This window comes from Rhipicephalus sanguineus, chromosome 10 (assembly GCF_013339695.2).
Source record: "Rhipicephalus sanguineus isolate Rsan-2018 chromosome 10, BIME_Rsan_1.4, whole genome shotgun sequence".
In the NCBI taxonomy this organism is placed as follows: Eukaryota; Metazoa; Arthropoda; class Arachnida; order Ixodida; family Ixodidae; genus Rhipicephalus; species Rhipicephalus sanguineus.
The window spans coordinates 132,619,203-132,636,313 of NC_051185.1; the positions used below are offsets into that span (position 1 = coordinate 132,619,203).

General features: G+C 48.0%; 1 protein-coding gene across 1 annotated transcript in view; it reads right to left on the reverse strand.

The window, feature by feature from the left end:
- The window catches only part of LOC119406744 (agrin), a 52,417-nt gene extending 35,538 nt beyond the window's left edge, over window positions 1–16,879 (reverse strand). Inside the window, exon 1 of the mRNA XM_049420198.1 lies at window positions 16,732–16,879. Coding sequence (XP_049276155.1) covers window positions 16,732–16,879 — 148 coding nt within the window. The remainder of the gene's footprint in view (window positions 1–16,731) is intronic.
- Window positions 16,880–17,111: the final 232 nt, after the last annotated feature.

The window sequence follows — 17,111 nt, forward strand, 5'->3', positions numbered from 1 at the left end:
AGTTGGCTAAATCACTTACTTTAGAATTGTTTTTTTCAGCGAAAACACATAAGAACGAGATTCTGTTTCGAGCAATTGTTTCAGAGCAAGGCACCTGGCAAGTCGCTGTGTCTAGTTATTTGCAGGACTGCCTAACCTCTGAGGTTTTCAGACCCTTTTCTATGCGTAATTCTCAGGCGCTAGTTCAGTTCCTCTCAGAGGAGTACCCCGGCTGTTGTAAAGCTTTTAGTATGGATATTGAAGACCTATGTTACTCCTCGCCGCATGAGGACTTGTTAAAATGTGTTAATGAATGTATTTACGAACAAGGGCACGGTTACGCGTCTTTTAGAAGTAGGGTATCCTCGTGATGCAGTGGCCACTGTCGCTGAACGTTTAAAGAAGTCCATTATATTAAGTCCGAGCATGGTTGCAGAATGCGATAGGAAGAAACGTGTCGTAGGTATACCGTACATTGATTGCGTATCTCACAGGCTAAAGAAAGTAGGAACTACATACGGCGTTAATGTTCTTTTCACGGCTTCCAATAATATAGTAAGATTTGTGCCGCTGTGCAGAGGAAGAATGAGCGAGTAAAAGACAAGAAGCGAACCGATATTTGTTTCGTTAAACACACAAAATTAATTCACTGATTGCTGTACAAGTGTGGTGTATAAGCTTCCTTTCAGCTGCGGCCGCTTCTACGTAGGGCAGACGGGTGAATGCATTAACCAGAGATTGTTGGAACATAAGAGATCGCTAACAGGAGGCTCACCTTCTAATCTATCTTTACATTGTCGAGATTTTAGGTGCACGGCAAAATTCGATGAATGGGCATTGTTGTACCGGCATAGAAATGAAGAAACGCGCCTGATGATTGAAGCATGGCATATCGAGAATAGTGGTAGTGCATGCGTGAGCCAACTATCGATTAGCTTGCATAAAGATGAAATCAATTGCCTTAACCGTTAGCTTTCACGTAGACTACCACGCGTGCCTGATTGATATGTTCGCCTGTTGCATGGGTATGCGCAGATAAGTTTTTGTGCATTCGTTCTTTTCCGCCGTTGTGCGTCTACTCAGTTGTTACTCGGCCTTTGTGGTGTCCCGAGTTCTTTCCTGTGTCCATGTTTGCGCGCCCTGTCTTTTTAGAATGAATACTTACCAAATAGCTCAGCTCTCTGTTATATTGAACAACAGTTATCAACGCTTCAACGACTGGGCAGGCTGTGTCGGCACCACCGCCCCTCGTCAGCGGTCCAGGCTGGCAGGCTCCATCAGCATCGACAGCCGTCATCACGGCAGCCACCGGATCTGCGCTGCTCGCTTCGTGGGCTCGGTGGCTGTGCCACTAGACTGTCCACTAACCCGGTGCTATTCGTCATGCAGGTTAGTTCACCCCACAGTTTATTCGCTAAAAGAACGAGTAACTACCTCTTGGTACAGCTGCCGAGCCCGCGGAGCTTGTTTTCTTTGGCTGATGAATGTATTTCTGTTGTGCGTTTCCTGCTGCTGCTCTCTGGTGATATTGAACAACATCCTGGACCTGACTAAGCAGCCGCGCTGGCTGAAGTGAGCAAACTATCTCCCGGGCAATCTAAACATCTCTCCGAAGTACAAGATCTAAAATGTCAGCTGCTAGCGACCAAAACCACCCTGTCTGAACTCAGTAAACGCCTAACGAACGTGGAAAACAATTGCCAGCAAATTCAGGCCTTGAGGCTCGGTACAGTGCAAACCGACACCGCTGAAGCGGCTCGTCGAGTTTGCAATCTTGAAACCCGCCTGGATGAAGCGGAAAACCGCTCTCGACGTAATCACTTGATCTTTTATGGTATTAATGATACTAACGAATCCAAATTATTTGTTCAGTCTGAAGAAATGGTAATTCGGCTGTGCTCCGAGCCTTTGAATTTTTCCTTGGAGCAAAGGAAATTGAGCGAGCACATTGCCTTGGTTGATACTGTCTTGGTCGTAACCGGCCATCATTGTCAAGCTTTCATTTTAGGGGCGAAGCTCCTTAGGGTGTGGGTCGTTCCCTCCTCTGTAGTAGTATGTATGTAGCCAGCTGTAGTTTAATGAATTGCTCACTAGATGACGTTTCATGTATTTCTTAGAGTTCTAGTTTAATGAATTGCTCACTAGATGGCGTTTCATGTATTTCTCAGAGTTGCTGCTTAAAGATGACAGATGGCGCATGTCATTGGATGCCTGCGATCGTAAAAGGCGCTCGCTCTTGACGTGCTTTCTCTTTCGCACGTCGCCGGATGGAGGCAGACAAGGCGCTCGCTCTTGGTGCGCTTTCTCTTTCGCTCGGGAGCGGACACTTTCCCTGCATTTCACCGATCACAAAGCGGTGATAATGAAGGGACCACGTAAACCAACAGTACAATAAAAGTTTGATGTTTGATATATACACGGTGTTTCACAATCTTTATATGATGCACTGGGAGAATTTCACGCAAGAGTTTAACGGTTTACCGATGATTTCCTCTGGATCTTCGCCCCACTCATCATCATTCACCCCGTGGATATGCTGTGATTTTTTTTAAAACCAAGGAAGCCATCTTGTCAAACGGCCGAAAGTTTAAAAACACTCCTTACAGTGCGGGCAAACTTTTTTCCAAGAAAGTGCAGAACGCGCATAAACACCTTGTCGCTTTTTCGAGGGGCCGGCAGTTCACTTTTCTCTTCACTACAAAACATTGTTGATTGGATCAGAGCGCGATATTTTTGATGAGACGTCCCAATTCATTAAAGAATCATAGCTAATGCGCGGCCATCGCCAGCCGTCCCGACGTACTCTGCCTGCTCTTCTAAACAGGGGCATAGCCAGGGGGGGGGGGTCTTATGGGGCTTCAGCCCCCCCCCCCCGAAATTTTTCGTGCTCTCATACACCACTGACTAGCGGCGTCACTAGGGGGGTAGGATTTATTTGGGTTCAGCCTTATTATCATTTATTTAATTATTTATCTTTTTCACACCCTCAAAATGTTAGCAAAAGCAAGTCTGATATCGGGCTCTACACACATGACTCAAAAGTGGATGATCAGACAAAACATCCACTGCTAACTTCTCTTTTGATTCCTCCGCCAGGCTAAATGTTTAAGTCTATGAACGATTTGAAGCAGAAATGAAGGTTTCAGGTGGCTTGGCTGGACAGGTACCGATGGCTTAGCTACTCAGCGCTTCAAGAGGGTGCGTTTTGCCGAGTGTGTGTCCTTTTTAGCAGAAGTGAGGTTGGCAAGCGCTAACATGCGCGCACTGGGGCCCTCGCATCCAAGCCATTTCAAAAGTGGAAGCACGCCCTCGATGTCTTCGGTGCACATGAAGCCGCTAAATATCACACTGACGCTCAGCTGGTAGCCGATAATTTTCTTCAAACCTTCTCAGGAAGTGTGCCCAGTGTTGTTGATCAACTGGAACATGGCAGGCAAATTCAAATAAGAGAGAAGCGAAGGAAGTTACGGCCTATTGTTGAGACAGTTCTCTTTTGCGGGCGGCAACGTCTGGCTGTCCGTGCCCATGGAGACAGTGGTCCCATGGATTCAAGCACAGCCTCCTCTACAAATACAGGCAACTTCAGAGCGCTTATTGTAGGGTATGTGCGCAAAGCTCGGACGAACACAGGAAAAACGATGTAGACAGAAGGAGCGCAAACTATCAACAATTGATATCTTGCGCTCCTTCTGTCTACATCGTTTTTCCAGTGTTCGTCCGAGCTTTGCGCACATACCCTACAATAAGTCATGCACCAACTCGCCCAACAAGATGTTCTTCTAAGATTCAGAGCGCTGCTTCGCATGCGAGCGGATTGTGGCGACACAGATGTAAAAAAAAGCATTTCGAAAGTTGCGCAAATAATGCCTCGTATTTAAGCCCAGATGTACAAAACCAGATTATAGAAATCTCTGCTGCAATCATCAAGGAAAGCCTAGTCGCAATAGTAAACGCTGCAGGCTTCTTCTCCGTACTTGCTGATGAAACGACGGATATTGCTGGTATCGAACAGCTTACTGTTTGAGCTGTGGAGATAGGTTTAGCACAAAGCTTACCCTACGAGGCGACCAGTAAGGGACGCGACGTTCTCCACTGCCGCAGCGAACAAAGACGCTGCGGCCGGGTTCGTCGACTCTCCAGCACGGCGCAGAAAAGGCACTCGAGGCAGGATGTCAACAAACAACACGGGTTTATTAACCCAAGATGCAGCACAGTACGACAGTCAAGGGCTTGCACGCCGTAAGGGGAACTCCGCAAGACCGATCGAGTACGCTTGCCAGCGACGCTACGACTATCACACAAAGGGCAGCAGTCGAGCACACGAACGAGAAGCCGCCTGCTAGAGCAGTGCGCTAACCTCTCGTGCCGGCCTGAGTGCATCTGACGTGGGCAAGCCAGCGCCAGGCAGTAGCGAGCTCAAGGGGGAAGGGGGTTGTCACTGGTGGCCAATGAGGACAGGCGCAGCGCAGTGACGTAGGCTAGCGGGGTGGCGTGAGCATGTCGAGACATGTGCGGCCGCATGCCCGCGCGCCGGGAAGCCGACACATGGCTCGCACCAGACAAAGAGGCCTGGCCCTGCCGCCGTGGTCGCCATACTGCCGATTAACGGCGGTTCCCGGCGCTCGAGCTGCGCGGGGCCAACAAACACGCTAGCTGGGGAGCGAGGTGCCAAAGGGGAGGGCGCGCTCGATTCCCACAGTGCAAGGTACCTTAATAAGGATGCGAACGAAATCGAAGAAGTGTTCTTAGGCTTTGTGCCAATTCACGACCAAAGTGACCGCAGGCCCTCACCGACACCATCATAAGGTTCCTTACAGACATTGGTATTAACATGCAGCATCTCCCTGGTCAAGGCTACGATGGTGCAAGCTCGATGGCCCGCAAAACGAATGGTGTTCAAGGTGCTGTTCGGGAGAAATATCCAGCCGCACTCTACACTGACTGTGCCAGTCACTCCCTTAATCTAGTTCTGTGTGCGGCATGCTCCATCACAGACATCCGAAACTGTTTTGGGACTCTAAAGGCGACGTCAGTCTTTTTCCGTAAATCTTCTAGCTGCTCACACGTTTTGCGAAAAATGATAAGTTTGAGCTGTCCTGAGTCTACAAGGCAGCGCCTTTTGGAACTATGCGAAACGCGCTGGGTCGAGAAGCACGATGCAGTGCTTTCATTTGTGAGCATCTTTGAGCCGTTGATCGCAGCACTAGAGGAGAAGTTTAACGCAAATGGCGAAAGTCCAGTGCAGGCAAACAGTCAAATGTTCGTACTCTTGTCACCAGCGTTCCTTGTAAGCCTGCATGTGGCGGAGCACGTGTTAGCACTGACTTTGCCACTATCAAAGAAGCTGCATACGAGGAGTATGGACATGGGCACTGCCACTGACGACATAGAAGCGGTACAGCAGACAAATGAAAATGACCGCAAGAACGCGAATGCTTCTCTCTCAAAAAGTTTTGCACAAGTGCAGGCATTGGCAGAAAAACTGAATGTGGAGATCACCAGCCGTCGAGCCGTTGTCCGGAAGCAAAACCTTGGGAACGATGCATTCGAAAGCGCGGAAGAATATTGTCGCAGAACCCTGTTCATTCCGTTCACGGACCATGTACTAGCCCAGGTAAAGCAACGGTTCGAGAAGCGCAGGGCCCTAGCTTCTAAAGGACTTTTCAGTAATTGTACCATCCGCAGTACCACCAATGCAAGATGATCCGAAGAAAGGAGGAGAAAATCTCCTGACCATTTTTGCGCATGACGTCGAAACGAGGGCTGCTTTGGGAGAACTGCGACTATGGTGGATAAAGTGGGCGAACAAAGCAGCAAACCAGCGCCCCAGTACAGAAACCGATGCTCTCTCTCATTGCGACAGCAGGTCTTATCCGAATGTGTACAAGCTATTCCAGATTCTAGTCACCCTTCCAGTGACCACTGCCATCGCAGAGAGAACGTTTTCAAGCATGAGGTTACTTAAGAACTACTTAAGCTCCGAGATGTCTGAGGAACGCATGGTTGGCCTGGCACTTCTGTACGCCCACAGAAACGTCGACATCAGTGTGTCGGAAGTCATCGACCGCTTCGCTAAGCTTCCTCGCCGGGTCAATTTTGTCCTTTGATAACGAGCAGGACAAAAATCAGCGCAAACGAAAGGAAAAGACACTGCTGTTCCAGAGTTCAGGTCAACGTCACCGCCTTTTAAAGCAGTGAGGATTTTGTACCTTTTAGCAGTTAACACCTTGACCTAATATAAGCATACGAATACGGGCATCATGTGTACATTAACAGCCTATCGATAGCTTCACCTTGCTCACTGAGAGGTCGGCATACGCGGCGTTACCAAACAAATTCAGCTATTGGGAAGCCGTAGTAGCGGTATTGTTTGTTACTTTCATTTGTCGTTTTTGTTCTTCATTGCTTTTTGAACTAGAAGCGACAACTCTCCTTTTATACTGAGTGCACAATAGTGGTTCGCACTTTTAAAAGAGTTTCGGAATAGTTTCTTTCGTTATTTCTGCGCTCTTCTTTTATAGTTCTGTCCACATGATGCGTACGAGACAGCAGCTTGGCCCAAGGACATATCAGTTTCTGTGATTGTGCAGCATGTTCTTTTGCCTTATTTTGGGCATTATGTATAGAGGTCATTGCTTAGTTCCGTATATTGAGTGCATATTTAAATGTACATTTGTGATGTTTTGTGTAAGCATACTGCGCACTGTTTCCGGTGACATGTTTTGCCCGTATTCGAGGTGTACTTTCGCATTCTTGTTTTTCCCCGGCCGCATCATTTGTGCAAAAAGATGAACATTTTGCGTAAACAATCTGCATTAAAATATTTCACCTCGTCATGGCCATTTTGCGGACTTCACTTTTTTTGTTATCAGGCGCTTCTTCAGTTCAAAACTGAAGTAGTTTCAAAGTTTACGTGATATTTTCCGTACCTCTTACACAACGAAAATTGAAAGAATTGAAGACAGTTATTTCTGGCAAGATTTTGCGGGCATGCCAACATAATAATTTTATGAAAACAACTCATTTCTTAAGAGTATACGTTGTTGGGCTAGTTGGTTCATAATCTTCAAAATTGGCTAGCGCGAAAATCGACAAGGACTAAGAAGGAACACTGATGCCTGTCCTGTACATCAGTGTTCCTTCTTAGTCCTTGTCGATTTTCGCGCTAGCCAATTTTGAAGAAACTCATTTCTTACTCGTTCTTGACAGTGCGCAGCACTCAAGAAGTGATTTGGAGCATCCAATACAAATCGTCACTGGTAATACATGTTATTCATATACTTAGTCGTTCGAAAAATTCAAGGTGGAGGTCGCGCTGCAACGTGAGACCCCCCCCCCCCCCCGAACAAAATTCCTGGCTACGCCACTGCTTTTAAAGTATTTTAGGGGCGTAGCTCCTCTTAGTCTAACCTTGTCACGTCTCCGTTGTCCGGCGTATCTCCCGGCAGCCGGCAGTAAACGTCAGTGTCTGTCCGGTGGTAGTGGTGGTGGTGTGCGGCGTGACCACCCTTACTGCGCATGCGCATACCCTCTCCACACACCTCCTCTCCACTCCCCCTCACCATTCCCCATGTCCTCTACCCTCTCTCCTTTCCCTCTCCACTCACCCTCTCCCCTTCCCCTCTCCACTTCCCCTCTCCCATAACCAGTCTTAAAAACGGAGGGGGCGTGCACACATGAAGGCTCCCTAAAGACAATGCGCTGCGACAGTACGTGATATGTATCGCCCTCTCCTCTCCTACGCTTCCCCCTCTTTCTCCTCTCCTACGGTCCCCCCCCTATCTTGCCTCGCGGCGCAGCGGCGCCGACGCAGGCAGCGTCGCGAGGCAGCGTCGCGGCAGCGTCTTGATTGAAAAAACCGACCACTCACGCTGCACAACCATTCACTGACCACCCCGTATAAATAGGCACTAGAGCACTGCACGGGCCGTGATTTTCGACCCGGGCCCGGCCCGGGCCCGGAACTCGTTCGAGTTTACCCGCCCGAGCCCGGCCCGGTGATTCAATACGCGACCCGGGCCCGGCCCGAACCCGACAAAAAGTTTCGCCTACCCGGCCCGGCCCGGCCCGACGGCATATCAGGCCCGACAGAGGCCCGAACCGATAATATAGGTCCAGAACACAGAATCTACAGCAAACTGTTTTAAGTAGCAAATATCTACGCTTTGTTGGCGAATATTTCGCTAACAATTCTACTTTAACCAACGGTAATTTCGTGTAAAAAGGGGTTCACGGTGGAAACAGTTGAGTGGACATACTGGTTACAATGAACGTTTGGTCTACTGTCACTGGTCTAGTACTATAGTTATGGTATACTATAACTTTTTTTTTTGCTAATGCAATGAGAATCATCAAGAGCGTTTTGTAGCAGATATTGCAGCAAGGAAAGTGATTTGCAGCATGGGTTCAGTTTCGATAGGAAGTACAATAAAACAGAGGAGACAGAGAACAAAACGTTCTCTTCAATTTGTTTTTATTGCGCTCTTTACTGAAACTTTAAACATGCTCTAACGACAAAGGCAATCGTGCACCCGGCTTCTGAATATGTAACACGTGTCTTCAACGTTTTAACACCTTGCCGCAGCAAGATAGAGGAAGAAAGCCAAGTTTATTACCTTGCTGTATGTACACTAACCTAGATAAAAATTATAACGAACCGTGTGCACCACGTGTACTTTTAGAAATACGTATAGGCAGCCGAAAGGACGAAAAAAGTATTTGTTGTAGCATCCTTTTCAAGTATCTAGAGATTCCGGCTTTAAGCACGCCATCCACCGTTGCATCACATATCCTGCCGCGCTAAAGTTTCTCGCACAGCATACGCTACCGCAGGGGTGCACATCTGCCTTACGAATTGTGAAGGTGTCGGCTGTCGTTGTTCTTAACATCCACCACTGGAGCAAATTTAGGATGTCTTTGTGGACCTCTACAGAATGAACGTAGCTGTGCAGCTTATCCCTTCATTTCTATTGTTCCCGAACGTCGTGGCACTATTCAGTATCACCTATAAAACTCCTCTTTGAGGGCTTCTGCTTGCAGTTTTCAGCCGTGTATGTTTGTACGGCTTGCACCACGCTCTTTTTTTTTTTCGTATTATAATGCTCTGTGCCTTCCTAACGATGTTGTACTGGTAGAAGGTGACCACTGCACTACGCGGGTAGGACTGGCAGGAGGTGGACGAAGCGATTTCGATCTGCTTTTGGTGTTCGTTACAGTTTGGTAATAAAGGCGCGAATAAGCTTCCCGGCGCTTACTCATTGGATGCCTATGGTTCGAGGTAAAGGGACATCACCCGGCACGGAATTCGTAATTGCCTTTTTTCAAGCCTAATATTTCGTCAAGTGAATATATTTTGCTTGACGCCTTATGCTGTTTGAACCTACGCTATTCCTACACATTCCAACGGTGTTGCGGCAGTGTCATGTAGCTCTCACACTATACCTGTATAGCGCAGGGGGCCCAAACGCGCGGCCTGTACGCCTCTCCCTAAAGGGCCGCGGGCCGCACAGGACTGTCTTCGTCCCATTTTTTTTTTTCATTTTCATTTTCTTTATAACTATGTTCTTAAGCTACACAGGCATGACAGGTGTAAAGCTTTTTTGTCGTGAGGCATCCCCTGCGGCCACCATGTGTTGATAACTAACCGTGAAACAAAACTCTATATTTCAAAATCGGCGTCCAGATATCAGTCATGTTGAAGATAGGTATCGATATGTTGTTGGAATCCTGCCGCGAAATACCCTTCAGAAACAACACACATGTGATATATGGGAAAGCTGTTCTTTTAAATGGCAACGTTAGCTGACATTTGGTATGACCTATCCCCCCTCCCCCCCCCTCCCTCCACGCGCGCTTTTAGCTGCGTTACTGTGCTGGCTCTTGCGGGAGTAAATTTTTGTGAATGCGGCCTGCTAGTGGAGGTGGGTTTCGACCCCTGATATAACGGAAAAAAGGCGAAAGTTAAAATGTTAAAAAATTGGGCACACCAAGCTGGCTGCGCGCGTCCATCTCGCGCCACATGACCACTGGGGGCCGTTATGAAGCCACGGAAAAAGAATGTGTCTGTATAGGAATTTTATGTAACGAGACTCCGTGCACTCCTTTCGTTTTAGTGGAAGCCTGGAAATTTCAAAAAACGCTTCCCCGCTTTGGAGCTCTGTGATCGCTCTTGCGATAAGTTACAGGTTTATATTTTTTATAATACATTTATTACTGCCATTACAGGATAACATTTGAGATATAAGATGGTAATGAATATAAATAAAGCACTGAATAACGACATGTTAACTATATAAGCGTCTGGTAGATCTACCTTTAGTTCGGCCATTTCAGATAAATCAAATAGCCCCATTTGCAAGGAGCGAAAGAAGTTCAGTACTTGTCTCTAAACAAGGGCGTAGCCAGAAGGTGGGGGAGGATGGGGGGCTTCAAACGCCCCCCAAGATTTTTCAATTTTGCATGTGTATAATACACGCACACATGCAAACGCACACACGAACGTAGATAAAGTATGGTTGGACCACGCCCCCCCCCCCCCCCCCCGAAAAAAATTTCTGGCTACGCCCCTGACTCTAATAAAATTTCTCCATAAAGCTTGCCCCACATAAAAAAGCGTTTTTTTTTCTTTTTCGGGACAAAATGTGAAACATCTGTATGTATGCGCAACGTATGTGGAACAAACTTGACGAGACACTAGAAAGAAAAACAATTTCTCTGTTATCAGTAAATTACTCTTTTGCAATTCCTAAAACACCACGCTCGCCGGGACAAGACTCTTCGTAAGTGAGAAAACGTGCAAAAAGGTAAATGCGGGTGGCGACGGTCCCTTTAAATTCGCGCAGCAGACACCGTGACACCTTAGATTCTGACGGCGTCTAATGGGGCCTACGTAGTTCCTAATCACAGAAATGAAGTACACTGACCTTTTAGGGGGCCATAGACTTAACATACCAAGTTTAATGAAATTTTATTGAGCCAATGTCCCCAAGTACGACAAATACAGTTTGAAATCCGTGACGTCACGCTCGGAGATTTCGGCGCGAAATTTAAAAAAATGGAATTTCGACCTTGATTTTCTTGTCTGATAATAAACCTATGATGGTGAAATGAATGACATTCGAGATCTTAGAGTTCACTTTATCAGTCTAAACCGATTCAGTACTTCACTATAGCGTCCATTTATGAACCCAGGAAAGTACAAGCCCGGCCCGACCCGAGCCCGCCACCTCAAACCCGGGCCCGGCCCTAAGCCCGGAGCTTCAGGCCCGAGCCCGGCCCGGGCCCGCCGTGAGAACTACTTTACCCGGCCCGGCCGCGGGCCGGGCTCGGGTTTTCGGGTAGGCCCGAGCCCGTGCAGTGCTCTAATAGGCACTGGATTTTGACCTCCAAGGTAGTGCGTGTGTGCGATTTCTCCTGTGCCTGATTAAACAATGAAAATTCACAGCGTACATATAAAATTAAAGTGAGCAGCAAGTCGTCATAACTCTCATCGAACCTTTAGTATATACGCGCCCGATCTCACGTCGGTGATGATGTACTGGGCAGAATTCACGGAAGATTCACGGTTTACCGATGAACCTCCGCAGCTTCGCCCACTCATCATCATTCACTCCCTGGATATGCTGTGATTTTTTTCAATCTCTGTTATCGTTACTTGCCAAACGTGAACAGGTAGCTGACGTCGTATCCTCATCTGAAAGTGACTTACTTATTTTCACTGAAACTTGGCTTGCTAATGAAATCGGTGACAGTGAAGTATGAATGCACTGCCGAACTTTGATGGTTTTCGCAAGGACAGGCAGGGTGCCCGAGGAGGTGGCGTTCTTATCGCCGCCAAAAAACAGCTTAAGTGTTCCGCTGTTCACGTGATCAGGAACCCGGAAATTCTATGGATTATCTGTCCTAATCCACACTTACTACTTGTCGGTTTCTGCTATCGCTACCCCTTCCCCCCCCCCCCCGAACAGTAATGCTGACTTCACCGGTGAGCTCAATAATATATTGGCCTTTTTAACAAAAAAATTCCTGATCGCGTGCACACTGCTTTTTGGGAACCAACTACCCGCATATCGACTGGACTGATTATTCTAGCCCAGGTACCACTAATGCAGGAGTTAGGGATTTCCCAGAAGTCTGCCTTAATTTTAACCTCTCACAGATAGTGAAGGAGCCCACGCGTGTAACTCATGATGCCGCAAACACATTTGACCTGATACTAACCACTCATCCAGACACCGTATCCTCCCTTAGCTATTTACGCGAAATAAGCGAGCACAAGGTAATCCACACAGTTTTCTTTTTCGCCCGTGAACCATCTTACGGATCGCAAAACAATCCGCCTGTACGACAAAGGGAATCATAGAACAATTAACCGTGAATTAGGAGCATTTTACCAATCATTCTGTAATGGACGTGACTCGGAGCCAGACGCTCAGCAACAGAGCAAAAGGTTTATTTGCGCGTTCCGATAAATAGCGGCCAACAGATAACGTCATTCGCACCTGGCTCACGTGCGTCTCAACACAGAGAGCGGCGTTTGGTGCCGCGTCCTAACATTCCTTCCTTTTAAGTTTAAATATATACGCAATGTCTCTAAACACTGGAGCCAAAGCGAACGACTGGTCTACGAGTTCGTGTAGATCTTCTCAGCTCGGGTCCCTCGACCGTGTAGAGAGGATTTGGGCTGGCGATGCCAGGCTCCACGTCGACAGGTGCTTGTACCGGAGGAAGCCAGAAGTGGTAGTCAGGTAGTGGCTCTGACGGCTTCTTCGTCGGCCATGCGCGCCTCAGTTGGTTGGATGCCTATGGTGCACGTCGCCATTTGCCATCCGAACTAATACGAGACAGGACTCTTTACTTTGATTACTTCAGCCAACTTCGATCGCGGTCCTGCAGCGAAGCTTCGTGCATAGACCGGATCTCCTAAACCAAATCCTTCCACAGTGATGTCGGAGGTGGAGTGCTGACGGACTGGGTGCAGCTTGTCTAATGCTGAGCGTAGTTTTCTGCCCATCATAATCTCCGCCGGGCTCTTTCCTGTCTCTGAATGTGGGGTGGTATGTTGTTTAAATAAGAAGCGGGATATCTTGCACTGGGTGTCGTTTACCGACTGTTTCTTCAACGCTTCTTTTACTTCTCTCACCATCATTTCTGCTCTTACATTACTAGAAGGGGGATAACGTGCTGTAAACACTGAGCGGATGCCGTTACGCTTGAGGAATGCTTACATCTCCTCGCTCGTGAATGCGGTTCCGTTGTCGGAAACGATAACATCTGGAACATCGTGAGTGGCAAACAGTGCACGTAGAGCTGAGATTACTGCCGAAGTTTTCATGGAAGGCATAATCTTCACTTCAGCCCCGTTGTAAAATGCGTCCACCACGACGAGAAAAACTTCGCCTCGTACTGGTCCGGCAAAGTCGATGTGCAAACGGCTCCAAGGTTGATCTGGCTTAACCCAGAAGTGAGCTGGTTCTTTTGGATCGCTTTGTCGGTTCACTTGGCATCTTTCACAGGGGCGCACAAAATCCTCGATTTCTTTGTCCATTTTCAGCCACCACATTAGCGATCTTGCTTGACTCTTCATAGCTGTCATACATGGATGATTTGCATGCAACAAACGAAGAACATTATTTCTTGCTGCTTGAGCTATGACCACTCGATTTCCCCAGAGGATGCAATCCCGATGCAAAGATAACTGAAGTCTTCCTTCAGGAGTGTGCTCAACTGGGCTGGTTGGTACATGACAGTCTTCCTTGTTGCAAACGCCGCAAGATCGTTGTCGAACTTTGTCGGCCAAACAGAGAGAATGTAATTCTTCACTGTGGGCACTATGTGGTCCCTCTTCGTGAGTTCCGCGATGTCAGACGCTTGCAAGGGTGGATACTCCACAGCGTCCAACAGCAACACGTCACCAGGTGGTTGCGTCTCGTCCTCGCATGCCGGTACTGGAAGACGGCTTAATGTGTCAGCGTTGCTGGGGGGCTATTTTGTACGCGTTCTGTCTCAGAACGGAGGCGGGACCGAACGGAAGAACGAGAGGGAGTAAGTAGCCAATAGCTAGCTCAGGAATTCGGAAATGTTTTCAGCGCACGAAAAAATATGAAATTGTTATAGCTGAACATTAATATTGCCTGACATTGTTTTTCAAAGCTGTAAACTAAAGAACGCGATTACTTCAACAATTTATTTGTGTTAGCATCTTGACATGGCGCCAGGTGGTGTCAGAGTTTCGAGAGACGGTCGATAGTGGCGCTGGCTACTACGCTGTTCCAACCAATGCTTCTAGTATTTGTCCACTTGTAGTAATATTTGAACAGCACTGTTGCGGGGACCTGGCCGATATTCCAAGGTATAGTCATATGCAGCAAAAAGAAGAATCCAACGAATCATTCATGGTGAAACAACTTCCGGAATGCGTTTCTTTCTGTTAAACAATCCCAGCAGAGGCTGGTGATCAGTCGTAATAATGAAGTTACGTCCAGCCAAATATTGGTGGAACACCATTACGCCATACACGATGGCTAAGCCCTCCTTGTCAATCTGCGCATACTTTCGCTTGCTCGATCCAAGCGTTTTAGAAGCGCATGCTATTGGGCGTTCTGTGCCATCTTGTTCCCGGTGAACCAGCACGGCTCCAATTCCGACAGGTGGCGCGTCGCACGACAGCACAATTGGCTGTTTCGGGTCATACAAAATATGAACTGCTTCTGACGATAACAAGTTCTTTAGCGGAACAAAGGCTCGGTCGTGCTGGCTATTCCAGCTCCACCTACTTTCTTAGTCCAACAAGCGGTGAAGTGATTCCGCGACTTCTGCTTTTCCTTTTAGGCATCGGCTATAAAAATTAATTAGCCCAAGGAATCATTGCAGTTCTTTCTTTGATGACAGCGTCGGTGCGTTCAGAATCGCGTCCACATTGCTTGTAAAAGGATGAATGCCCGTAACATCAATCACATGACCCAGAAACTCAATGCTCGACTTGCGGAATTCGCATTTTTCTTTGTTCACCCGCAGACGTGCGTTCTGTACCCGGGTGAGCATTGCCTCTAGGCGTTCTGCGTGCTGTTCTGGCGTTTCTCCTGAGATTAAGATGTGGTCGAGATAGCATTTGACTCCCGGTACTCCTGCACACAACGTGTCCATTGTGCGCTGAAGCAACCACGGCGCTACGGAAATACCAAAAGAAAGTCTGCGCACTTAAATAAGCCCTTCATAGTGCTTACAGTGAGGACATCAGCTGATGCGTCGTCCACAACAAGCTGTTGATAGACGTGAGTCAAATCCAGCTTCGTGAAAATATTGCCTGGTCCTAGCGTTGCTAGCATTTCATCAGTTGTGGGCAAGGGATAGACGCTACTTTGAACGGTCTTGTTCACCTTGCTGCGATAATCACCACACAAGCGTACGGAACCATTTCGCTTTCTCACGACTACGATGGGGGTTGCCCATGTAAAAGAATGTACTGGCTCCCACACGCCTTGCTTTACAAACCTGTCTATCTTTGCTGCCACGTCATCTCGAAGGGCAAACGGTACTGCTCTGCTCTTCAAAAACACCGGCTGTGCTTCATTTTTTAGCTCAATGTGCACTGGTTCTTGAGTGCATCCTGGAAGATCTTTCGCAAAGACCTCCTGAAATCGCTGAAGCATTTCTGACCCATCAGATATTTTCTTTAATCTGTGAAATTTAATCCCTAAGACAATTAACCAAGTTCTTCCAAGAAGACTACTGCCTTGCTTGTTTATCACTAGTAAAGGCAACTTTGCATATTTTCCTTTGAAACGCACTTCAACTATTGCTTTTCCCAGCATCTCAAATGGCTCTTTCGACCAAGTCACAAGCTGTGTTCTGGTACTGACTAGCGGAATTTTGCCTGCGCATCCTTCAATTGCTCGCCACGTTTCTTGACTAACCAGCGAGTGAGACGCTCCTGAGTCTACTTCCATCTGCACCTCGTTCCCTTGGATCAGCGCATTGGTAATAAATTTTTCTGACACGTGAACTTCGTAAACAGAGTAAAGCTCTTCCACTTCGTGCAACGGTCTGCTTGGCTGACTTTGCTTTCGTGCCGGATTTTTTCCTGGGTTCTGCGCCGTAGTTTGATTATGACTTGACGGCGATTCTTTTCTGAAGCGAGGCCATATCTGAAGCGAGGCCATATCTAGCAATATGGCCTCTTTTCTTGCAATAGTGACAAGCTTCATAACGAAATTTGCAAGTTTTAGAACTGCGCTCACCGTTGTAGCGGTAACAGATGCCATCTCTGGACGCTGCTGGCTCCTTTGGGCGCGTTTCGTGGACGGCCGCGTCGCCTATGCAGTTCGCGTCGCTGATGCTCTGTGTCCTGATTTCTCGTTGCTGCCGTTGGGTTGCTTCCGCTGTCACGGCCACGCCTTACGCCACAGTGAATAGAGAGTTTGAGAATTGGGGACCCAAGACGCTGGGTCCCCAATCTGCGTTGGGAAGCCTGCTCTTGCGTTCGGAGGATCATCAGAGTTTGAGAATTGGGCCGAACGCAAGCTGCGTTGGGTCAAGCGCACGGAGCGCCACTCGTGGCGAAATTGAAATCATGCGAGACGCGGTGGCGCGCGCTGCGTCTGTGTCTTCTCGCTGGCGACCCAAGACGCCTTGGGGACCCACGCTAGTTTTCGATTTTTGCGTCTTTCGCGAGCGCAAGAGCCCAAGAGTGGCGTGGGTTCTGCGCAAGCGCCCTGGCGGCTGGCAAGCTTCTTGGGACCCGAATTCACAAACTCTGTAATGTCAGGTCCCTTTCTACCAGTAGGCGTTGCTGCACAGCCTCGTTGCCGATGCCGAAGACGAAACGGTCTCGCATCATCTCGTCCATAGAAAGCGTGTTGTCTCCAAAGCCACAGTTTTGAGCCAGTCTTCTCAGCGCCATCACGTAGTCTGCGACGCTTTCGCCTTGCGCTTGGTTACGACTGTAAAATAAAAATCTACCGTACAACACTGACGGCTTCGGATACATGTGTTCTCGGACCGCTTTCTTGATCTTCTCGTAGGCTGCAGCAGTCGGCCTTTCGAGTTTGACCAGCGTCTCGATGAGACTGTACGTTTCTTCTCCACAGGAGCTGAGTAAAACAGCACGCTTTTCTTCATCCTTCCAAAGCTTG